Source organism: Tasmannia lanceolata, unplaced genomic scaffold, assembly GCF_043159265.1.
Source record: "Tasmannia lanceolata isolate RefF3 unplaced genomic scaffold, GAP_Taslan_0.1 ptg000008l, whole genome shotgun sequence".
Classification (NCBI taxonomy): domain Eukaryota; kingdom Viridiplantae; phylum Streptophyta; class Magnoliopsida; order Canellales; family Winteraceae; genus Tasmannia; species Tasmannia lanceolata.
Window position 1 is genome coordinate 28750001 of NW_027518685.1, and position 25875 is coordinate 28775875.

At 39.1% G+C, this 25875-nt stretch overlaps 1 protein-coding gene across 2 annotated transcripts in view; it reads left to right on the forward strand.

Moving 5' to 3' along the window:
• Positions 1-25875, forward strand: part of BGAL8 (beta-galactosidase 8) — a 50052-nt gene that overhangs the window by 4147 nt on the left and 20030 nt on the right. For both annotated transcript variants that reach the window (XM_077389051.1, XM_077389052.1), the window contains 6 exons: positions 1-70; positions 1885-2003; positions 3220-3384; positions 6309-6532; positions 6619-6728; positions 7667-7776. The exon at positions 1-70 is cut by the window's left edge and continues 18 nt beyond it. In XM_077389051.1, coding sequence (XP_077245166.1) covers positions 1-70; positions 1885-2003; positions 3220-3384; positions 6309-6532; positions 6619-6728; positions 7667-7776 — 798 coding nt within the window. The remainder of the gene's footprint in view (positions 71-1884; positions 2004-3219; positions 3385-6308; positions 6533-6618; positions 6729-7666; positions 7777-25875) is intronic.

The window sequence follows — 25875 nt, forward strand, 5'->3', positions numbered from 1 at the left end:
TTTGGTCGCTCTACTGGGGGACCTTTTATTGCCACAAGTTATGACTATGATGCTCCAATCGATGAATATGGTAAGCTTGTTATTTGTATTTCTCTTGGTTATTTAATTATAGGAATGTATCTATGTTTTCTATGCTGTTCTTGAGTTTCTCTTCCATCCCCTAGCTGTCCTACATCAGTTTGGTTAGCAAAGCCTGGATTCACAATGGTGACACAGTGCAACAGGAATTATATAGCAAAAATGATGTCTTCTAATTTCGTTTTTTAAGAAAAGTATGAGACTTTTCTAGTTTGTTGGTGGGACTATCAAGAACCCTTCTAGACCTGTGAAACACTTCTGGCTAGGAGTTAAACATGAGCTTTGGTGGGGGTGTTGATGCAAGACAGCATGATCTCTATGGAAAGGTTCACTATTGATTAGAGGGATAAACTAGATAGAGCTCTCAAGGCAACGATAAGATAGATCAGATTCTCCTCTTGATGGAGTCAGATCGTTTCAAGCAGGGATTAATGACGGGAATGCCATCACAATGACATATATTGGTTCAGGCATTTGCTCATATAATCTCACTAAAGAAGGCACCATTTTCATGGTTCATGCATTTGCTCATATAATCTCACTAAAGAAGGCGCCATTTTCATTGTTACTGTGCCGGCTGTTAAATTAGGTATGCTTGCCTAGGAATTGATCTTGGTACCAGTCCATAACGATCAAAGTCGAATCCTTTATAGAAAACATAAATGGGAATACCCTTTATGAATTTTAAGTTAGAAGTTTCTAGAAGTTAGGGTTTTACTATTCACATCACTATTCATCCACATTTGAGGGTTCTGAGTTGTTTAGGAGTTTCTGATAGTTATGGGAAGAGCATATATATTGTTGCGTCTAGGGCCATCAACTTTGGTTATGGATTATTGAATAAAAGTTTGTTATGGTGGAAATCGTTGGGAGTGCCCATACCTTCAGCCTTGCATCTATAGTGAGATGCCTTGGAACCTTGGTAAGACCCTAACCTATCAATCTTCGATCTTTTTATCCCTCTATCCAGTAATCTCTAGTTTAGCTGGTTATCAATTGTGTTCTCATAGTTGTAAATCTATCAAGTGCGACGCTATTCTAGATACCTTTTAGTTGCGATGAGATGCTACGATCTATTCTTATATTGTGTCTCTTAATTTACCATATAGGACCGTTTCCTTTCATTTCCAAATACCATTACAGATTTCCTGCAATCCTTGTTTTTTTTATTGGTATTAGAAAAATTCCAGAACCGAGATTCCTGCGATTTTCTCATGTTCGGGAAATTACATGTGTTATTTTTACTTTTTTGAGTTTCTCTCCCTTATCTCCATCTGTCCTACATCATAACTTCTTTGTGGTGGATCTAAATCCTAGACAAACTTCTGTTAATGAATAAAAATTGAAGATGACTGTTAGCTGCAGGCCCGTAGGAAACACAAAAATTTGTCTTTACACTTCCCCTGTTTTATTTATTTTTTTATTATTTTTTTACACTCCCCCTGTCTTTACACTTCCACTGTTTTCTGCTTGGAAACCTTTTGAAACTCCCTAGACATGTCTGCATGTTTGAGGTACACAGGCGAACCCTGCATCTGCATCTAGCATTCCTCAAAATTGATGAGCCAATGCAAGTAAAAATAAATATGACCTTTTGTAGTACAAAGTGAAGCTAGTCATTGTAGCTGGCTGCTGACCTATCATTCATCTGTCTTTGGAACACCGGAAAAGCTTCCATATTATTCTCTGAAATAATGATTGGTCATTTTTCTAAACCTCCTTTCAGAATGATATATGTGGCCTAAACTGTAATGTCCTCTTTCTATGAAAAGATTATGCACTTTGAACTTTTGATGGATATTGTAGGATTTGTTAGACAGCCTAAGTGGGGCCATCTAAAAGATTTGCACAAATCCATAAAGCTTTGTGAAGAAGCATTGGTTGCTACTGATCCAACATATACTTCTCTAGGTCCAAATTTGGAGGTATGCCCCATTTCTTGAGCTTCAATCTTGCCATATTATTTTTTCTTTCAGAAACAAAAAATATATTCAAAAGTGTCATTCTACTTTTCCTTTTATAATGGACTTGTAAATATACGTCATTTGGTCTTCATTGAAAGTATGGCATAGTTGGTGGTTGAAAGGGATGATAATTGGAAATGGAATAATCTAGGGGCCAACAGTTCCTATGCTTGATTCCTTTTTCTATAGACTTGTGTGACCCATGCATACAGAAACCAAAAATTTTAATTCTTTCCGATACTTTGAATTGTTCGGCGCTGTTAATTCTTTCACGTGCTTGTACTGAATTCCTGTTAACTGAGCTATCCGTTGTCATTGTTAAAAAAAAAAGCCTGAGGTGTATGCCTCAACTTAACTTAGGTTAATTGCCTCTGAGTCATTTGATTCAGTCCTAGGAAGGGCCTTACACACTAAAATCTGTCTGAGATAATTGTGAGAACAAATCCAAAGAGCCGCATATTTGACATGAAAAAGCCCATTTGTCCTAAGTGAAGCTTATGTCTCACACCTCGAGGCATATGCCTTGTGCTGCGAGAGGTCCGGATGCTTCACCCATCTATCATTTTTAAACAATTGAAACAAACATTAATGCAGCGGTGGACGGTTCCACCTATTGAAAAATACCCATAGTTAGAGAGAGTTGGTTTTGCAACCAGTAGTCCTCATCCATCCCTCAAAACGATGTTGAACGTTAGCTGCTTCAAATATTTTCTCCCGTATACCTTTGTTTCTTAATAATTCATTCTTAATCTTTACAATTATATTATATAACATGAAAAGTTTTTCTTGTGTAGATCCTATTCTGGTTGTATGGAATTTTGAGCTCCTACAACTTTATGTGCATTCTACTTTGATGATGTCCTTGTAAATACGATGGGCTGTTCAAGAACTTCTTTTGTACTTCCTATGTCAATGGTTACTGGAATCATATCTATAAAAGAAGATACTGATATGAAACTTGTTGTGTTTAGAACTTAGAAGTGCTACTGTACATTTTTATCAACTTCTTTGCTACTTCCTATATTAAAGGTTATTTAATTCATATCTATAAAAGAGGATATTAGTATCAAACCTGTCATGGTTAGAAGTGCTACTTGCAGTGTAATTAATACCATTTGATGCTCTAATTGTTTCATTTTCTCTTTTTATGTATGACATGGATTGATTCCTATTTCAGGCCCATGTATATAATACAAGTTCTGAAAATTGTGTTGCTTTTCTTGCCAATGTGGGCACCCAATCTGATGCAACTGTGAGTTTCAATGGCAATACTTATCATTTACCTGCGTGGTCCGTGAGCATCCTTCCTGACTGCAAGAATGTGGTATTCAATACTGCAAAGGTTTGCCTTCAACATTTTTTTATAATGAACCTGCAGTTATATATGTCAAACAGAAGAATTTGCAAGGGGCTTAGTATTGTATGCCATAGGTTGACATGCATATCTGTGCGTGCATTAACTACCAACATTTTGCATATTTGTGCATGAATTCTTGATGCTACTTCTTTGGTAGGTCAGTAATTTGTAATGTAATGATCCAAAACGGGCAAGTTGCTACGAGCAATAAAAAAACTGTAAAATATAACTTCTTTTTTTTTTTGCAAGAAATAAAATCTAAGACGACCCACCGTCTCTTATTCCAAATTAAACTCAAATTTGAAATACATAATCAAACTGTCTGAAAAACAAACTGAAATAAAATCAAAGCGCAGTGATATAACTGTCATCGCCAAGGCTCGCTTTAATTATTTAATCAACTCTTAAGTCTCTCCATGCTTGCCCATTTGATTCCTAGGCCTCTTCTTTTACAAAGGCCCCATTTGCCCCATCATCATCAGTCATAGTCTCAAAACCTGGTAGAATAGATCCTCCAGAAAGACAACACAAGTGATGGAGGACAATAAAGAAATCAAACGATAATCATGGCTTATGAACAAGTCTAGCAAAGTCTAGTAATGTGAACAAATCTAGTAAGTCTAGTAATGTGAACAAATCTAGTAAGTCTAGTAATGTGACCAATTCTAGCAAGTCTAGTAATGTGAACAAATCTAGGAAGTCTAGTAATGTGAACAAATCTAGCAAGTCTAGTAATGTGAACAAATCTAGCAAGTCTAGTAATGTGAACAAATCTAGTAAGTGTTAACTGAATTCAATTTAAGTAGTTAAAATGTAATGAAATGTGGGACGACTACCTAGAGATGGTCTCGGCATGCTTCAGCCCGCTACCTCCACCTTCACGGTCATTCCAATATCCCATCCATAGATAAGGTTCCGTGAGGGCCTACTTACGACAGGTTCTAATGGCTCTGGCGCCTCGGGACTTATGTCCCGAGGATTCAACAATTGACCAGGGGTGCGCTCTCCTGCTGTGTCGTCTATGGGTCCGCTATTAGCTTCCCCTATCACCCAATCTTATTATCCATTTTTATCAAATTTTCTATAGCAATATCATTTAAAGTATTGATTTATGTACAACTAGCAGTTTACATCCATCATATTATTATCTAAAATCAAATATGATACTAGCAATTCGATTATTCTAGAGTGAAACCATATTACCCTATTACTTCCTTTATTGTAAATCTTACAAACGTTGTCTAACTGTCACCTGCCATATTTTGAGTCTGACCAAGATGGATGAAGATTGTCCTGGCTGAACGGAGAGATCGGCTACCCTGAAATGAGGTCTTTTGGTTTTCCATTAACTTTTAAATGTGACCAAGGTCTCACTAAATCCATAAGGTTATTCCTTATTACTGGCTCAAATTAAAGTTACAAGATCTGTGAATTCTTCACACAATATATTACGAATCACGAGAACTTTGAGTTCGTACATATATAAAATTAAACCATTTTAAGGAAATCTTAGGACAGTGAGTGATTGTATATATACAAGGCTCACCCTTATATCCAAATCAAGCGTCTGTTGAGTCATTGTGTGTGTGTGTGTGTGTGTGTGTGTGTGTGTGTACAATCTCACCATTTTAATGAAATCCAAGGACTCTGAGTGATTACAAGACTCACCCTGATATCAAAATCAAAGGGTCTGTTGAGTCATTGCATATATACAATCTCACTACAAGAATCTGAGAGTGGGCGTATATACATAAAACTCATTAAATCGATGAGGCTATACACCCCGTCATTAATTTGATCCAAATCACAGATCCAAGATTTGTGACCGTCAGTTGGATCAATGGATGATCCGATCAAGGCTTCATGGTCACGGTCCTAGGATGATCCGATCGGTATTCTCAGTGGAATTGACTTGTGACTGTCAGTTTGATCGATGGATCCGTGCATAGTTGGCACATGCGGAGCCGGGAAAGTGTCTATTAGGAAGGAGAACTAAGGACCCTAACAGCTACCGCCTTTTAGTAGTTTTGTAGAACATGTTACAATTGTTATTAAGCATGTGGTTTATGATTTTTTGTTAACAATTTGGATACAATTATATTTCTCTCCCAAAAAATTGACTTTAAAACTTTTCTTGGGAGCTTGTCTCCCAAAAATTTGACATTAGAACCTTTCTTGAGACCTTGCAGTTTATTAATTTTTTAAACTGTTGAAGTATAAATAATTAAATAGCAACGTCTCTAACGGCTTAAGCTTTTGGAGTAACTGGTTGTTATACATGGAATCAGAGCTACAGGTTCTGGGTTCATAACTCACATGTCCTTGTTGAAAGTCCACGTGTAAGGCCAACCCAAAAATAGAGAGGGGCCACACGTGAGGGGGAGTGTTGAAGTATAAATATTTAAATAACACCATCTGTAACGGCCTATGCTTTTGGAGTAACTAGTTGTTTGACAGCGACTATAGCCCGGATAACCAAAAAAGATCATATTTTCCTTTTATTGAAAATAACTTTGGTCTTAGTAACGAGAAAAATTCATATGTATATTCGTTTATCTGGGCACAATGTATTCCTTTTCATAGTGAAAATAACTTAGGTCTGAGTATGATTTCAACGAGAAAAATTCATATGTATATTCATTTATCCAGGACACCATATATGCCTTTTCATAGTTGAAAACTAATATATTGAATCACACGTAAGTAACTTGTTTATGGCAGTTTGGTTTGATTGTTCAGTTATGAGTTTTGAACATTGATTATCCCTTACGAAGTCTGATATTCATCCTATTCACTGAAGAAGGATTAAAAGTTTTCTGATGCTTAGTTGCTTCTATTCTAGAGAACATAAATTAGTCTTACGACACATTGAGCTGTATCACAAGCCATAGATGCTTTTTCTGTGACAGATCAACTCCCAGGCTACTCGTTTGGAGATGAGAAGCCTGAATCCCATACCTGAACATCAAACTTCAAAACAAATTATTGATTCTTTCAAAACACTACAGTCAGATTGGAGTTGGGTTATTGAACCTGTGGGTATCTCAAAGAGCAATGCATTCACAAAGTTTGGATTGCTTGAGCAGATAAATACGACTGCCGATGTTAGTGACTACCTGTGGTATTCAATACGGTATGGAAATTCTTGCTTTCTTAACCGTCACTGCTGCTCACCCTGGTTTATATGATGATCCGATATCTTTTCATGGGTTTTGGCAGCATTGAGATTCACGGGAATGAGCCATTTCTTCTAAATGGGACTCAAACTGTTCTTCATGTGGAATCGCTTGGCCATGTCCTTCATACTTTTGTCAATGGGAAACTGGCAGGTGATGTGAACAACAATCTGGAAAAATCTTAGCAGTACTGCATTCCACTAGATTATACTCTTTCTGGTTCTGTTTTCTGAAAACATCCGTCTAAGATTGCTGGGTTACCTTGCATCTGTACTTTTTCGATAAGAATGGATATGGTTTTTTGTAGTATACCTGTCTAAAAATATCTCCTGAATGAATCCCAGAAATATTATGCACAGAAAAAGATGTTTGGAATTTAGGAACTGTATTGCCATAATAGAAAAATCTAACTCGTCTATATCAGCTAGATTAATAGCTTCGAAATATTAAGCAGGGGGGCTATTTGAGCCTATCACTCTAAGCGGAAACGAATCCGGGACCAAATTGATCAGATGTGTCAAGCCAAATCTGTGTGCACATCTAGAAAAAAAAAAGTTGGATGAGAAAATGAGGGTCTTAGCATTCTTAGCTGGTCTGAAATCAGAGTATGATAACATGTCGGTTGTGTGCAACCTTGAAAATCTCTTCCACCTTATCGATCCATTCTAGCTATGCTGTTTGATTTGAGGTGTAATATCCAGATTATTGTAAAGGTTCTTTATGATGAGATCCGTTGTGCCACCACAGCGCACTAGGTCAATAACAACATGGAGTTGTTAATAGGGATTTTTGGGATTCTCTATCAACACAACAGAATGCTTCTGTCCATGCAGCAGTAACATCCATCACCAAATGTAGGTGAAGATTTTGCTTCTGTACATGGGTTTGCCTCAGTAAAATTAGAATTGATATGATATTTTTGCAAATGTAGGTGAAGATTTTTCTAATATTCATTCCAGCAGAGGAATTCATTTGCTTCAGCTACTTCATTTTTTATTTTCTTTAGAGCTTAATTACACACATTTGACTGTTAGGTAGTGCTAATATTCATACTATTTGGTTATAAATAATTTAATGTAAGTCTTTTGTAGGGAGTGGATTTGGCAATAGTGGAAATTCAAAGGTTACCTTGGAGAAGCCTATTATGCTTGTTTTATCAAACAACACCATTGATCTCTTGAGCTCAACAGTTGGCTTGCAGGTTTCATCCAATCCTTTTTTGAGATTGTACTGTCAATTTTTTATGTTCAATTCTTTTGAGAATTAATTTAGCTCACTATTAAGGCCAGGGGGGCATCATCTGCCTGGCATTTTTCTTGCTAGTCTTACTTGTGTCTATATATCCAAGGTTTTAAATTTCGGCCGAAATCCGAAATTTTGGATTTTGGAGAGGACCGAAACCGAAATTGCCGAAATTTACCAAATTTCGGTCAAAATTTCGACGAAATTTAAGATAAATATTATTTTTTATTCCTTTACATCAAATTTCGGCGAAATTTGATGATACAAAACGGAGGTTTGTTCGTAGAATCCGAACATTAGAGGTAAGAGTAGCTATGAAAAATATGAAATTAGGTAAGCCTAGGGGGCCTGACGATATTCCTATTGAGACTTGGAGATGCTTGCGTGATGTGGGTTTGGTTTGGTTATCTAGATTATTTAACAATATTTTGAAGACTAAGAAGATGCCTAATGAGTGGAGGAAGAGTACATTAGTACCTATTTATAAGAATAAAGGGGATATTCAGAGTTGTACCAATTACGAGGGAATCAAGCTAATGAGTCACACAATGAAGCTTTGGGAGAGGGTAATTGAGCACAGACTAAGAAAAGAGACTAAGGTGTCAGAGAATCAGTTTGGCTTCATGCCAGGACGATCGACTATGGAAGTTATCTTCTTAATTAGGCGGTTAATGGAGAGATTTAGGGAAAATAAAAAGGACCTTCATATGGTTTTCATTAATTTGGAGAAAGCGTATGATAGGGTTCCCAAGAATGTTATGTGGTGGGTCCTTGAAAGGAAAAAAGTGCCTACTAAATATGTTGATGTGATTAAGGATATGTACGATAGAGTAGTAACTAGTGTCAGAACCACGGATGACACGTCTAGTGAGTTTCCAATTACAATAGGACTGCACCAAGGATCAGCTCTATGCCCTTATCTTTTTACACTAGTTATGGATGAGCTTACGGAGGGTATCCAGGATGAGGTGCCGTGGTGTATGTTATTTGCAGATGACATAGTACTAATCGACGAAACCAAAGCAGGAGTAAATGCTAAGTTAGAGTTATGGAGAACTACTTTGGAATCCAAAGCTTTTAGACTGAGTAGGACTAAGACAGAATATATGGATTGCAACTTTAGTAATGTAAGGAGGCGGGATGAGGATGTAGTAAATATGACTGGACACGAGGTACCTAAGAGGGCTATCTTTCGCTATCTTGGTTCAATTCTACATAAGGAAGGAAAGATTGAAGAGGATGTTAACCATAGAATAAGAGCAGGTTGGTTGAAGTGGAAGCTTGTCTCAGGAGTTCTGTGCGACCGTAAAATCCCTACCAAGTTGAAGGGAAAGTTTTATATGACAGCTGTGAAGCCAGCCATGCTGTATGGCTCAGAATGTTGGGCCACCAAGAAGTAGCATGTGCATAAGATGAGTGTAGCAGAGATGTGAATGCTTAGATGGATCTGTGGCCACACAAGGTTAGATAGAATTAAAAATGAAGACATTCGTAAAAAGGTGGGGGTGGCACCAATTGAGGAGAAGATGAGAGAGCACCACTTAAGATGGTTTGGACATATCCAATGTAGGCCTTTGGATGCTCCGGTGAGAAGAGGCGACTCGTGCCAAATTGATAGAGTAAAAAGAGGCAGGGGTAAACCGAAAACAACTTGGGTAGAAATAGTGAGGAAAGACTTCATAGCTAGGAACATAACAGAGAACATCACCTTGGATAGGATAGAATGGAAGAAAATGATCCACATATAAGAACCCAACTAGAGCCAGGATTAGAGCCGGATAGATTCCTTTCACATTGTTCATGAAATTTTTCTAAAGGATTCATTTAGCCGACCCCAACTAGTTTTGGACAAAGGCTTTGTTGAGTTGAGTTGAGTTGAGTATTCCTTTACATAATTTCAGCCGAAATTAGCCAAAAGTTTGGTAATTTCGCCCGAAATTTCTGCTCAAAAAATGACATTTCGAGCGCCTGTTACCGAATTTCGGCTGAAATTTCGGGATTTTGGCTAAAATTTCGGTTTCGAATAGGACCGAAATTACCTCCAAAACCGAAATTTAAAACCTTGTATATATCTAGTGCAAAAATAAGGTTTTACATGTTCATTATCTATAGTATGTTGATAATGCTGTAACAGATATTTGTGAAAGTAATGATTTTTCTTTCTAGCATATCATATTTTTGTGGAGTGTGGACAGGTTGTTAAGGCTTGATACAATTCTTCTAGTTGTAATTTTCAATATCGCCAATTATATCAAATTTAGTGGAAGACATCAATGAAACTAAGCATTCATCATATCAAATACTAACTATAGATATTACTAGTAAAAATAAAAAACAACAAAAGAAACCCCAAAATGGAAAATAAAACCTAAAATATGGCATCTCTTTTGAATACACCACTTTTATGAAGGAAAAGACTCCTCTTCTTAGAGTAGAATACTTTGTAACTAAAGAAGCACTAAAATTTTGAGGAAAAGAACCTTATCTAGATGCTTCAGGTGGGATTTGGGGAAGATTAGGGAAACAAAGAAGTGTTGAAAATAGGCATTTCAATTGTTTTTAGCCCTATCGTATGTTGGGGGTGTAAAAATACATAAAATGTCCTTAAACAACTATAAAACAAGAAGAAAACATGGGTAAAATAGGAAAAAACTAAAAATGCCTTAATCTGGGTTTTTTTTCATAAATTTGTACCTATTTCGAGTTCGACCAAAAATAGTGTGTTTTGCCCTGTTTCGTTTTGTTGAATAACATGTATTTAGAGTAGTTTAGTCATTAATTGTAGTCTTAGGGTTATTACAGTCATTGTACACTGTTGCCCTATTTGGGGCCTATATATACATCATTTACATGAGGAGCTCCCTAGTTGAGACTCTCCATCCTCCATTCCCCTTCTTCTTCTCTCTATCCCTAGCCTCCATTTCTAAGATGGTATCAGAGCCAAAGGGCTGATCCTCAAAGAAGGAAAGAAGAAGAACATATCCTCACTCCACGTATCCTCTCTCTTGTCTGTGTTTTCCCACAACCCTTTTTCGCGTTTTTGTATCTCTCGCAAAACCCTTTTCTTTCTCCCAGTGCGATTACTCCTATGATATAGCACTCCAAAAATCCCTAAAATCCCTCCTCCCTATATTTTCTCCTCAAATCTCTCTCCCTAAACCCCAAAATCTCTCTTTATCTCTCTGTTTTCCCTTTTCTATCGCAAATCCCTAAAATCTCTCTCTCTCTCTCTCTCTCTCTCTCTCTCTCTCTCTCTCTCTCATGCGGTTACTCTTGGCTTCATCGCACAAAGCTCTCACGATTACTCCTCTCTGAGTCTTGCGATTAATAATCGCATGGCTCATCTTGCGATTAACCCGCACCCTACACCTTCATGCGATTATAACCCCCCCCCCCCCCCCCCCCCCCGATTAAGGTGAAATACATTATGTGATTACTCTTAACCTTTTTTCTCTTAAGGATCTTACGATTATGCATTTTCAAAAAAAAAAAAAAAAGGATCTTGCGATTACCCTTTATTCTTTTTTGGGCACATTTGTTTGCCGTGAACCCCCAACTTCCATTGCCATAAACCCTCTCTAACGACCCAAAAATCGTGTCGGGTCACTACGAGGAAATGACAATTAAAAACAAATGAAAACCACAAGGAATTTTTTTCCATATGAGAGGAATCAACTATAAGAAATAAACTAAGCACTCTTATTCCATTGAATTAAAACCACTACATGATTCAGTTCTAATCTCATAATATGTCCATGAATAGAATAAAGCTGCAACTTATCTCTACTAACTACTAAAAGTTTGAAAAAGAAACCAATATCCAGTTACTGGATATGACCACTGATAACTCCAACTCTACGACTACGCTTCCCAATCCTGTGATGTTGTTTTAAGTTTGTTCATCTGCAAAGGCTCCTTCCTCACTTTCCTCGAAACCTGAAGAGGTATTGGGGTCATCAAATGCTTAGCAAAATCATTTAGTTGCTCACATAGTAAGAGTCCACCAAAAATACGAGTCACATTATAATAGTTTTCTTATGATTAGTCATTGCAACAACAATAATATAAAAAGGGAAACTAAATAAGAAACCGGCTAAACAATTATTTCAATCATGAAGTAATATGAAAAAAAAAGATGCTTGAGCATGAGAATGAAGTATGTAACCACATATGCTCAACTACCCCGGGACCATACGACATTCCACATCCCCATTTTTTTCAATTTCTTTTTCTTGGTACTTTATACCAGCCGTTGGTTCCCGACCATCAAAGACCCTCTACCCACATATGGGTGTGCTCATTTCTAGGATTTCCTTTGGGTCACCCTATACGGGTCCACCCGAAATGCATCATCAGCCCAATGTCATATGCTCTCAGTCGGAGTGCCTTTTGGCGCTATGCCTAAGGTTGGATCTAAGGGGTCTCCTTAGTCCATCCTGTAGAAGCAGGAAATGCCTAGGGTAGGTGGGAAACGCTTTTCCGAAACGGGTACGAAACGCTTTTTGAAAAATGGTGAAATGCCTGTGAAACGTTTGTGAAACGCATTTCCCATTTCTTGGAAACGTGTTTCCAAGAAATGGGAAACACGCATTTCACTTCCATGGAAACGCATTTCTTGGAATTTTAATACTTATAAAGGGTATATTTAAACCCCCTTTAGTTTTCTGTGAACAGCCCTATCTAATTTAAAGATAAATACACTAAAGAGGGTTGTCCTTATCAATATGTGTTACCATCACATTTATGTGTTTCACTAGCATTTCCTTTAAGTTTTCCAAACGTTTCCCTTGCGTTTCCCAACACGTTTCCCAATGCGTTTCACATGCGTTTTTTATTTTTTTCACGCGTTTCCGTTTCACGTACCGTTTCTCGTTTCCGTTTCCCAAACTGGCAACTATGGTCTTTATTCGCGCATACATTCATGGTTTTATACATACCTCTTTCCCTCTTTATAATGAGGGCTTTTTGCCTCTCTTGCACTTGCATGGTTAGCCTTTAACAAGTTCTATTTATTTTCAACAATTTTAAAGACGAGCATGATATCAACTTCAACAATGTAATATCATATGTAAGAGACTATAAGAATCACAAAAGACATAATTATAACTGTTGGATATCGTAGTATATGTGCGCACCCTCTTTATGGGGGGTATTTATGTCTTTGCATGTATATGACGTACATATATAAATAAATATGTGTGTGAGGGAGAGCACTCTTATTCACGATTTCTCCCCAAAACCTTCTTCTCTTCTCTCTTTACATGTTCGATGTAGCCGTAACATGGTATCAAAGCTGTGTCGCGATTGAAGATTGAAGATGATTGTAGATCGCGATTGAAGGTACCTAAACTCACAAGCCCTAGAAATAAAAACAGTTCCTCTCTAAACCTAACCTAGCAATAACCCTAAATCTAACCCTAACCCTAACTGATCTTGATCGCCCCCGCTGGAAACCTAGCCGCTCCCCTGCGCGCCCCCTGAAACCCAGCCACTTGCCTATTTGTCCCCCGAGCCCCCCCTGGAAACCCAGCCGCTTGCCTGTTTGCCCCCCCTGGAAACCCAGCCTCTTATTTCCGTTCAAACCCTATCCCTACTTCCATTCTTCACACAAATCATTCCCTAAACCTCTCTTTATTCACCTTTACCTCTTGTGTTCATGTTCTAAACTCCTATTAATTGATCATTTCCATCTTGTGGTTGGTTCTGTGCTAGTATTTCATGATTTTCTCGTGATTATTGTGTTGGCTCGGGATATTGGTGATTCGAGTGTGATATCATATTTTTTTTCTTATGCTGATGTTGTTAGTTTACTAGTGATTGGATGGTGATCAGTTGTTGGTACTCGTTGCTGTTGGTTTCTCCTTCTTGGATCGTGACTACGTTCGTCGTTTTGTGAGTTGTGATGATCATTGGTGATATCTGTGCCCTGATTGTTATTAGTTGCACGCCTATTAGTTGATGTTTATGTGGTGGATGGTTCTTTGTTGGTTATTGTGGTGGTTGAGTGTGTAGTTGGTGGCTGTAGTTATTTGTTTATGCTATCTACAAATTCAGGACTTTGAGATATACTTTGGGGATTCGATATGGCTTTGCCTTCCACCTCGTCTACACTATCTGGCTCGTTTCCTGTGACCTCTATGACGTCCATCAAGCTTGATGAATTCAACTATCCCGCCTGGAGTCGATATGTTCAGCTTTATCTCCGAGGGCAGGGCAAGTTGAGTTTTATCACATCGGATCCCGTCAATTCTAAGGATCCCTCCTACGCAAAGTGGAGTCAGGAGGATGCCCTTCTTTAGTCACTCTTATGTCAGAGTATGGAGCCCAAGATTGCTGGTCATATGTTGTTTCTGCCTACCTCTCGTGCAGTTTGGCTACGTGCTGAAACTCTCTATTCGGGGACTAACAATCTCACTCGGATCTGTAATGTTTACACCGACTTCTTTAGCGCGAAGCGAGGTGAGAGATCTATTTCTGAGTACTATTCTGATTTTGTTGGCCTGTGCGAGCAGATTGATGTTTATCATCCTCCATCTACCGATCTTGTTGTGTTAGCCCAGCAGAAAAATGAGCTATGTGTTGTTCGATTTTTGGATGGACTGGGTGATTTTTTGCTTATTCGTCAGCAGATCTTAGGCCTTGGTACTTTACCAGACATGGACGCTGTCTTCTCTCGGGTTCAGCGAGCATTGCGTGTTGAGGATCATGGGGATACTATTGGTGAGCAGTTTGCCATGGCCGTTCAGTCGGGTTACAATCGAGGCACAAGGGGGCGTGGATGTGGTCGCAGAGGTCATGGTCGTGGTTTTGGCCGTGATTCAAGAGGAGGCCGTAGCACTGGTGGTCGTGGAAACCGTTATTGTTCCCATTGTGATATGGAGGGTCATACCATTGATTTTTGTTATGATTTACATCCAGAGTTGCGACCATCTCGTGCAGCACATCATGTTTCAGGGACTCCCTCCGAGACTCCTACTGATCCTTCTGACACCTTAGTTGTCTCCCGCACTGAATACGAGGCTCTTCTACGTCTACGAGGCAACGGGAAACAACCAACTGCAACTCTTGCGAAGGAAGGTAGCACCCCATCCTGCTCTCTCAGTCATTCTAGTTCATGGCTCATTGACTCTGGAGCCTCTCATCATATGACTGGTAACCGTAGCCTACTTAGTCCCTTCCGGCCTCATTCTTCTTCAACATTGGTTACTTTGGCTAATGGGGCAAAATGCCCTATTTCTAGTACAGGGGATACATATGTTGGTTCTCATTTATCTCTTTCGTCTGTTTTATGTGTACCTAGTTTCCCCTGTAATCTTCTTTCTGTTAGCCAACTTACTCATCGTCTTAACTGTTCGGTAACATTCTTTCCCTCTTATTGCTCTTTTCAGGATCTAGCAACTGGGAGGAGGATTGGTTCAGGACATGAAGTGGATGGACTCTACTACCTTGGCGGTGATACTACACGTACAACACTGAGTACTTCGGTTGATTCTTTCATGTGGCATTGCCGTCTTGGTCACCCTCCAGCTGATCGTCTGAAGTATTCTTCGGTTGTGTCTGGTCCGGTTAGTCCGTTTCAGTGTGAGTCGTGTCAGTTTGGAAAACACCATCGTGTTTCCTACAAGTCTCGTTCAGTGAGTCGTGTCCTACGTCCGTTTGAGCTGGTTCATTCTGACGTCTGGGGTCCATGTCGGACTCCTTCTATATTTGGAGGTCGGTATTTTATTATTTTTGCGGACAATTATTCAATGATGACTTGGTTATATGTAATAAGAGATCGTTCTGAAGTTTTTAATATATCTCGCTCATTTTATGCTGAACTCTCTACTAAGTATTCATATTCCATTAAATGCCTACGCACAGAGAATGCACGTGAGTATTTCTCTGTTTCTAATGGTTTTAAGGATTTTTTAATCGAGTCATGGAATTATTCACCAGTCATCGTGTGCCCATACCTCTCAGCAAAATGGGGTTGCAGAGAGGAAAATTCGATATCTTGTGGACATAGCGAGGACTTCTTTTCCAAATGCATGTTCCTAAATCATATTGGGCTGAAGCCACTCTCACCGCCTGTTTTCTGGCGAACCGCCTGCCGTCATATGTTCTCGCTAATCGATCTCCTTTCTCTGTCTTGCATCCCTCTGGGAATCCGTTTCCCTTAATTCCCAGAGTGTTTGGTTGCACGTGTTTTGTTCATGACCTTACTCCGGGATTAGATAAGCTGAAACCGCGAGGAGTTAAATGTATTTTTCTAGGCTATTCTCGCACTCAGAAGGGCTACAGGTGTTATAGTCCTCAACTTCATCGTGCTTATGTCTCTGCTGATGTTTCATTTTTTGAGGATAAGCCCTATTTTACTGGACCTATTTCTTCTCCGGTTCCTGACCCAGAGGTTCCGTTGTCGTTGCCTGTCCCTTTACCTATCTCAGTACCGCTTTCATCATCTGTAGATTCCCTTAAACCTCTGCAGGTTTATTCTCGTCGTCATCAACATCCTGCTTCTCAAGATGCCCCTTCATGTCCTCCAGCCTCATCACAGCTCGCTAGCCCACCTGATGCTCCTGAGGTAAGTACTTTTCCTGTTGAAGCTCCGATTGCCTCTCGTACACGTTCTCATACGACTCATCATCCTATCTCTAATGCGGTTTCTTATGCTCATGTTTCACCCTTATACAATTCCTTTTTGTCATCTCTATCTTCTGTTTCTCTTCCTCCCTCTGTTGTCGAGGCTTTGGCTAATCCAGGTTGGCGATCGACAATGGAAGCAGAGATGTGTGCTATGAAAGAGAATCACACATGGCAGTTGGTCTCTCTTCCTCCGGGTGCTCAGGTGGTGGGCTGTAAGTGGGTCTTCACAGTGAAATATTTCCCTGATGGGACGGTAGAAAGGCTGAAGGCTCGATTGGTTGCCAAAGGGTATACACAGACGTATGGCATTGATTATGTTGAGACATTTTCTCCTGTGGCCAAGATTCCTTCTATCAGAGTTCTGATATCCTTTGCCGTCAACAGGCCGTGTCCTCTCCATCAGTTAGATGTCAAGAATGCCTTCTTGCATGGTGATCTGCAGGAAGAGTATATATGGAGCAACCTCCTGGCTTCGTTTCTCGGGGGGAGATGCAGAATGCTGTATGTAAGTTACATAAGGCGAGATATGGTCTAAAACAATCTCCTTGTGCTTGGTTTGGAAGATTTAGTGAGGCGGTGATACGATTTGGAATGAAACAATGTGCTGTAGATCACTCAGTGTTCAGCTCTCAGGGCAAAGATGGTAGGATTTTTCTGATTGTGTATGTTGATGATATCATAATTACAGGAAGTGACAGTGTGGGTATACAGAGGCTGAAGGAGTTCCTTCAGAAGGAATTCTGCACCAAAGACCTTGGTCGTTTGAGATACTTTCTAGGGATAGAGGTAGCATATTCACGTATAAGGCTATCTTTATCACAAAGAAAGTATGCACTAGATATATTGGAGGAGACTGGCCTTCTGGGAGCAAAACCAGCTGAGACTCCCATGGACCCGAGTCAGGCTCTCCCCTGATCAGGGGGAGTTACTAAAGGATCCAAGCCGATACAGACGTTTAGTTGGGAGATTGATTTATCTCACTGTCACACGTCCTGATATCGCTTATGTAGTTGGCGTGGTGAGTCGGTATATGAGTGCACCACGGACATCTCATTGGTCGGTAGTCATTCAAGTAGTGAAATATCTGAAGAAAGCTCATGGTAGAGGACTCCTCTTCAGAAAGCATAGTCACATGAAGATTGAGGGATACTCTGATGCAATTGGGCAGGCTCTCCTGCAGACAGGAGGTCCACGAATGGTTACTGTAATTTTGTTGGGGGTAATTTAGTGTCATGGAAAAGCAAGAAACAGGAAGTTGTATCAAGGTCAAGTGCAGAGGCTGAGTACAGAGCCATGGCATATGCAGGTTGTGAGCTGATCTGGTTGAGGTCATTCATGTCAGAGATTGGGTTACCTGACTCGTCGCCTGCGTCTCTCCACTGTGACAATAAGTCCACTATTCATATAGCCATGAACCCAGTCTTTCACGAGAGGACAAAATATATAGAGGTGGATTGTCACTTTATTCGTCATCTGATTCAAGAAGGGCAGATTTGCACTGTGTTTACAAGATCAAATGATCAAATAGCGGATATGTTTACGAAACCATTGAGCAGGGTTCGATTAAGTGATTTATATAACAAGCTGGGAATGTATGATATACATTCTCCAGCTTGAGGGGGAGTGTTGGATATCGTAGTATATGTGCGCACCCTCTTTATGGGGGGTATTTATGTCTTTGCATGTATATGACGTACATATATATAAATAAATATGTGCATGAGGGAGAGCACTCTTATTCACGATTTCTCCCCAAAACCTTCTTCTCTTCTCTCTTTACATGTTCGATGTAGCCATAACAATAACTACGATTCATTCTTGGAAACTATTAATGTGAAAGTCACTATCACTTGCCTTATAGTTTGAGTGTAGAATGAGACGTGAGGCTCTATGTATCAATCGAAAAGGAACCTGTAAGGATTACATGTCAATGTGTCAATTGAATCTTCTAGGTTATCTAGGTTATCTAACATTCCCTTCAACCCATGAACATGATTTTTTTCAATGACATGGTTAGCCTAGATTCATAGTATCATTCCATATTCTAAATCTTTTAAACAAATCAATTTTTTTCTCCCCCTTTAAAGTGATGAATTTTATAAAAATCAGCCCTGTAGGCTTTTAACAAATGCTCACCTACAATCATTTTCAAGAAAAAGAGCCTCTACTACCTATAGGACATGCGCATGATGCCCTCTTACAAAAACAACCCATAAAATTCGTTTATTCATGCTGATTTTTATCAAAAAATCCCTTAAAAAACTCCCTCTTTGTTTGCACATATAACCTAGATCACAAAAATTAACCTAAATAAACCTCCGAACATAAAAAATTAACCTAAATAAACCTCCTAACATAACTACCACTATGTTTCATTAAAAATTAGCTATGCTGATTTTGGAGAAATAACCCTCCAAAATGGCTTACAACACGCTAACCTATTATCTTTATCACGAAAAATCAAATTACATCATCCTTAGTTGAAATCCCTTTAAAATCTTTGAAAAATAACCTTTTAAGGGTGCTGATTTTTTGCAAAATACATCAATTAAATTCCTTAAAATCGTTCACATAGCCCTAAATTCCTAAAATAGACTCCCTAATCCAATAGATTAAACCAAAACCCTAATAAAAATAATGAAAATCTTTTGTTCAAGACAAGTAAAACCATCTTTGTTTTGTAAACATACCTACAAACCCTAGAAAACATTAAAAGATGAAATTTAGGCACTTGTGAAGAAGAAGACAAAAAATTGACGAAACTCTAGCTTTCTCACTTTCTTTTTTTCTTCCTCTTTTGTCTTCTTTTCTTTCTTTATTTCTTTCTTTCTCCCTTTCTCTCACCCACGATCCTCTCTCTCTCTCTATCTCTTGGTCTCACTCTCCCTCTCCCTTTGCGATTTTTTTTCATAAGTGGGGAGGGGTTGTGATTACCGTTTGGAGGGGGGGAGATGACGTCAGTTGTTTTTCGTGGGTTTTGGAAACCCACACGTTGGGTTTTTAAAAAACCCACGTGAGAGTCTCCCAATTGCATTCTAATTACCCTCTTTTCCTATTCTAATTACACGATTTGTATATTAAATCCCCATTTTTTTCTCCTGGGCAAGAATCTGATTACAAATTTTCCCAAATTAAGTTATTTTCCATAAAATTCATTTCTGAGGAAAATTTTACTACTGTAGGTCTTTTATTATGGTATAAAAATTAATTATAGCCACAGATCCCTAAAACACTAAAAATTTGGCCTAATAGGACAAATCTCGTAATTAGGCCCCACGGAAAAACGCCCATAACTTCGCCAAATTGCGTCTAAATCGCGCAATCTTGGGCCCGTTGGATAGGTATTCGAATATAACCACGCTGAACGGACAAGTTTTGATGTCAAAAAAATGAGCTATTCTAAAAATAACTAAAATACACTATTTTTTTGTCTCAAGAATCTCCGGCCAAGATTTACGTTAAATTTTTTTAATTTTCCCCACCATTGGTGGGGCTGGGTCTTTACACCCCCTTTTTTCCCATCTTGCCGTAAATTCCCAAAAAAAAAAAACACAAACAAAATTTCAGTCCTTTTTCCCTCTTGTAAACCCATTTTGGGTTCTCCTCCACTCACAAATCTCCTTTCTTTCTTTTTGGAATTCATTTGGGAAGAAATCTTCTTCCCAAATCCCTTTTAGGCATCCCAATCTCAACTCCAAATTCCTTTATTCTTCTCTTTTCTATATTTTTTGGCCTTTATGGCTTGTGTTTGTGTAGTTCTACTCTCCAAAATCCTTTTGCATTCCCAAATCTCAACTCCCAATCTCTTTATTTTCTCTTTTCTATATTTTTAGCCTCTATGACCCTTATCTTCCTATCCAAGGTACCCACCAAGTATCCGATGAAATGTCCGAGAGAGGTTTGGTGCCTTGATTATCTTCTTTTCTTTGCAAGTTGAAGGTATTTGGCCTTCAACTTGAGGAGAGTGTTGTCATGTTGTTTCTTTCTTGTCGTTGTCCTCTTTTGCTGTCTTTTCTTGAGAGGGAGTGTTAGTGTTGTCTTGGTGTGTCTTCTTTGTTGTCTTCGTTTGTCTTGTTGTCTCCGGGCTCATGTAGTCTCGCCCGAGGGGGATTATTGTCGGTGATTCTGTTCATCTTCTTCATGTTGTCTTCTCCTTGATGTATTTTACCACTCTTTGAGCGTCAGTTTCATTCTTCAGTTATTTCTTGTCTTTGTATTATTGGCGTAGCTTTTATGCATTCATCTTATTTTTCCTCCTTTATGCCTTATCTTCACCGGGAGATGGTTTCCCCATCGTTGATCAGTTCACAAGCAACGGTGTCCCCGTCGACCTAGTCTCGTTGGGTGATGGTTTCCCCATCGTTGGTCGGTTATCTGGGCGATGGTATCCCCATCGTTGGTCGGTTGTCAGGCGATGGTATCCCCATCGTTGGTCTGTTCTCTGGGCGATGGTATCCCCATCGTTGGTCGGTTCTCTGGGCGATGGTATCCCCATTGTTGGTCGGTTCACCGGGCGATGGTTTCCCATTGTTGGTCGGTTATCTCTTCCTTTTCTTCTTCCTCTCTTCAGACGACGATGTTCATGACGGCGACCTTCTTTCCAGATGATGGTGTCCCCATCATTGGTTGGCTCTCTTCAGGCGACGGTTTCCCCATTGACCTCTCTTCAGGTGACGATATTCATGTCGTCGACCTAGTCTCCAAACGATGGTTTTCCCGTCGTTGGTTGGTTATCTTCTCCCTCCTTTTCTTCCTATCTTCAGGCGATGATGTTCATGCCGTTGACCTTGTCACTAGACAATGGTTTCCCCATCGCTGGTTGATTATCTTCTCATTTTCTTCTTCTCTCCAGGCGACGATTTCCCATCGACCTTGTCTTCGATGGTTTCCCCATCGGTGGTTATCTTTTCTTGGCGTTGTGCTACTCAACCGATGTCTCTGCTAGCCAGTGCTACTTCGCCGTTGTTCGCTGTGCGCACCTTTGGTGTGCCTATTTTACTCGCTAGACCGTTTCTGGTTCCCGCCATGGCACCTCCATTGCTCGTAGATATGCGGATTTGTTCGTCGCGCTCTCATTCAAGGGGAGGCCCTATTTGATCGCTCTCGCCGTTGTGCTACTTCCATGGTTTCAAAATTTTGGTTCGGGATGATAGAACACCGTTCTATTAGGAGAGAAAATAAAGAAGACGATTGAAAGGGGAAATAATGAGTTAATTCGAGGAAACTTAGGCTTCCAATGAGTTAAATCGAGGAAACTCGACCTCCAATATGCAAACTGCACTTAATTTGATTATTCCTTGCTCAAAGGCCATACAGCATCTACATTATGTAGAAATTAGAGAAAGCAAAATATGGAAATAGAAATCAACAGAATAGGAAAAATGAAATAAGGAAACCTAATATAAGATAGCAATAACATAAATAAGAAAAGCATCTAAATAAGAAATCTATTCTTAACATCCCCCCGCCCTTAATTTCAACCTTGTCCCCAAGTTTGGAGATTGATCTTGTGCAAGACTTTCCAAATGTCTTCTCTCTTCCCCTTTTTTTTCTTTCTCCCTCCTCCTTGCCTTTTCTTTGTCTTGTAATTAGTCACGATGTTGCCACTTATCATCAAGAGTTGAGACCACTCCAATTGCAAACTGATCCTACCATGTCGTTCATCAAACCTTCTTTGATGTATTTTTTTAGATTTATTCACGGATGGTTTCAGGCGAGGATCTTTTTTATGGCGTTGGAAGGTTGAGAGGCATGACAAATTTTTTGGCGTCGACATTGTTGGACTTGAGAACGCTGATAATCATTAACCCCTTTATTTTGTGGCTTTTTTGCTTTTTCTTCAATCTGATTTCTCTCTCTTTTTTATGTTTCGTCTTTTCTTTTTCATTGTGTAAGCCTTCTCGACGGCGATCTCACTGAACTCTTCACTTAGAGGCTCTCCTAACTTCACGCCAAGTGACGGTCGTGTTTGCAGAAGAAGATCCATGATCTTTTGCAAATGCGTCTCAATGTTGTTGAACTGTGCCTGATAAACCGCATCGAGTTCTTCTCTGATTTCAGCTTTCAAGGCATCCGCCATGGAATAGATTTGGAGGTCGGTGATGCCAGAAAACTCTCTGATGGCGAGTTAGCACCATGCACCAGGAAAGTGCTTTGATACCAACTTGATAGAACACCGTTCTATCAGAAGTGAAAATAAAGAAGAAGAAGATAGAAAAGGGGAAAATAATGAGTTAATTCGAGGAAACTCGGGCCTCCAATGAGATAATTCGAGAAAACTCGACCTCCAATATGCAAACTACACTTAATTTGATTATTCGTTGCTCAAAGGCCATACGGCATCTTCATTATATAGAAATTAGAGAAAGAAATATATGGAAATAGAAATAAAAAGAATAGGAAAAAGGCAATAAGGAAACCTAATATAAGATAGCAATAACATAAATAAGAAATCTATTCTTAACACGGGATGCGTTTTGTTCCTCACTGTAACCGAAATTTCAGCCTAAATTTTGTAACGTTTCAGGTATTTCCGTCATTTCAGTATCTGCTTTGCCCTCGCAAACGCGCCCCCCCCCCCCCCCCCCCCCCCCCATTTTAATACGAACGACACCTATCATCTCTATCTCAGCAGGTGTCCTTAGTATTCTAATATATTCTAAGAAGCAAATTCGTTCTTACCTTCGAAGTCCACCGCCTCCCTCTTTCACCTCTCACTGCCATGACTTGTTGTTCCAATCTGCAATATCCTTTCTCCGCTCTACTCCTCCGCCGCGCACTTCACTTCCTAGGGTTTCTTCACACCTCCGTGTAGAATCCAGTCAGACGTATTGGTAAGACCCTGCTCGGTTCCGTCTCATGCCCTATTTGTTTTGGGTTTTGAGTGGCGATTTTGAGTCCAAATTGGGTTGAGAACCGTAAGTCTTGAGCCTGATTTCTCTTCTACCATGTTTGTTTTGGATTTTGACACCCGGAGTCGGTTCAAATTGTTTTTCCTTTAATTTCATGTTATTTGGTTTATCATTATCTTCTTTATTCTCCTTTTGTTTTGTTTTCTTCTCAAAGCCTATTAAAATCTATTAATATAGAAATTGGAGAAAATTGAACAATGAATAATGAGATTTCCATCTTTTGTACATCAAACAAAATTGAACAATAAATTGAATATGCAGGGAACAATATTCAATTTTGTATATCAGTTTTTTATGCTTGTTGTTGTAACTAAATCCAAATAAAATCGAGATTTTTGGGTGAAATTCCTTAAATTTCAATCAAAAATTTGTAACGTTTCAGGTATACCCGATTTCGGTTTCAGTCATTTCGGATTTTGGTCGAAATTTAAAACCATGGCTACTTCATGGGGAGCTGTTCTTTTTTTTATGGCATTTGATCTTGATGTTGTTCACTGTGGCCGTTACTACTTTTTATTATGCTTTTCATTATGTATTCACCACACCAGCTTGAGGAGTGTTATACCAAGCTGGATGTGTGTATGAGGTTATTGTACTTTTTGTTATTTTTTAGTTGGTTGTTGTAGTCTCCTTTGTAGCAAGGTGGAATTCCTTAATATATACACTCCAGCTCGAGGGGAGTGCTGAATAACATGTATTTAGGGTAGTTTAGTCATTACTTGTAGTCTTAGGGGTATTACAGTCATTGTGCATTGTTGCCCTATTCGGGGCCTATATACATCATTTACATGAGGAGCTCCCTAGTGGAGACTCCATCCTCCATTCCTCTTATTCTTCTCTCTAACCCTAGCCACCATTTCTAACACATTTGGTTCGGACAACACAGACAAAAATGGAGTTGATCAAACCAGAATTTTGGCCGAAATGTTCCGCCCTACTGTTTTATTCTGTTTTTCTTACCAGTACGGTATTTTTTTTTTAACCTTAGAATTTATCTAGAACCCAGGTCGACACCTTAAATTTTATTAATCTGATAAAAGAGTACAAAGAGGGGGGACATACCACCTTACCTCTAGATCCACCAAATTCATACAAAAGGGGGAAAAAAAACCTACTATGAATACTTGGACTGCCCAAGGAGTCAAAAAAGAACATGATGGGACATACCGCCTTACCTCGGGAAATAAAAAACCAACAAATACCCAAAAATCTTACCTGCTACAACTACAAATGCTGGGAATTCCCATGTAATCACATCTCACAATGCCTTTAGCCAATGTATGAATATCTCTCCAATTCCAAAGCATACTATATTTTCTTACACTTAACAAGCATAGTTAGTAGGGTGATCCATAACCTGGTTACCCTCTCTGAACTGATATATCATTTTAGGCTTCAAATCACGGACAAGAGACTGAAAGGTCCTTCCAATAGTATTTAATCAACCAAGGAGCATCCTTTTTAGAAGCAGTCATGCCAATGAAGACCTTGTTGTCTGATTCTACCCAAACAGTCAACCAAAGGCTTTACAACGTCTAAGGCCATCTAGAATTATTTTAGCTTCCACCTCGATATTGCTTCGCACTTCATAATTATGATAAAATGCAAAGATAATCCTGCCAATATGATATCTAAAGATGACATCACCCCAAGATAAGTTACGACTATCCTTGGACTCCTTGTCGGTATTTAATTTTACCTCGCCTAGCCTTTCCCAGCATATAAGTAACTCTAAAGCTTTTCGATGGTTTGGGAAATATCTCAATGTTGCTAAGAGATATCTCTTCCCTAAAAGAAAAATACGAAGATGGATAGAATGAATTAGCAAGCATTTTTTCCCAGGTAGTCACAACTTTAATTAACAAACTGATTGGCTTAGAGAACCATTCATGCCCCTCCTACATCTCTCCCGCAAAATCACCCAAGTTAAGAGTGAAGAAACCATCAAAAAAAAAATTCAAACTTTTCAACAAAATCCACTAAAAGTAACCTTTGCCTTGCATAAGAACTAACCTCATCAAGTAGTATGGATCTTGATTTAGAATAGTGTCAACCAAACCGTATTGTCAAGAGATGGGCTCCTTACTCCAACCTTGAGAAAGAATCCCAAGATGTCTTGGAATTACTCCTCGGTGATTTATTCTTGATCCAAAGAGAAAACCCCCTAATAGAAATCTAGAGGCCGTGTTTAATTGGATGCCAATTTGAATGAGTTGTTGAGGGAAAAGAGCAATAAAAAAAATCTAGTGAGTAGGAGAGACCTTGGTTGAATATCCCTTGTATTAGTAATCTCACAAGTCAAATAAAGGTGGGCAATGCTTGTGTGCCTCATTTAACCTTATTTACCTAATGCTGAAGATTAAACTAACCAAAAATACATTGTAAAATAAAATGTGTATCCATGTTATGAATACACAAAGCCAAACCTTAAGGTATTTGTCAATTTGTCAGGAATCTAATATCCAAATCTGAATTTAACATTATTAACTACAAAACTGGTAAACAATGTTAGATACCAG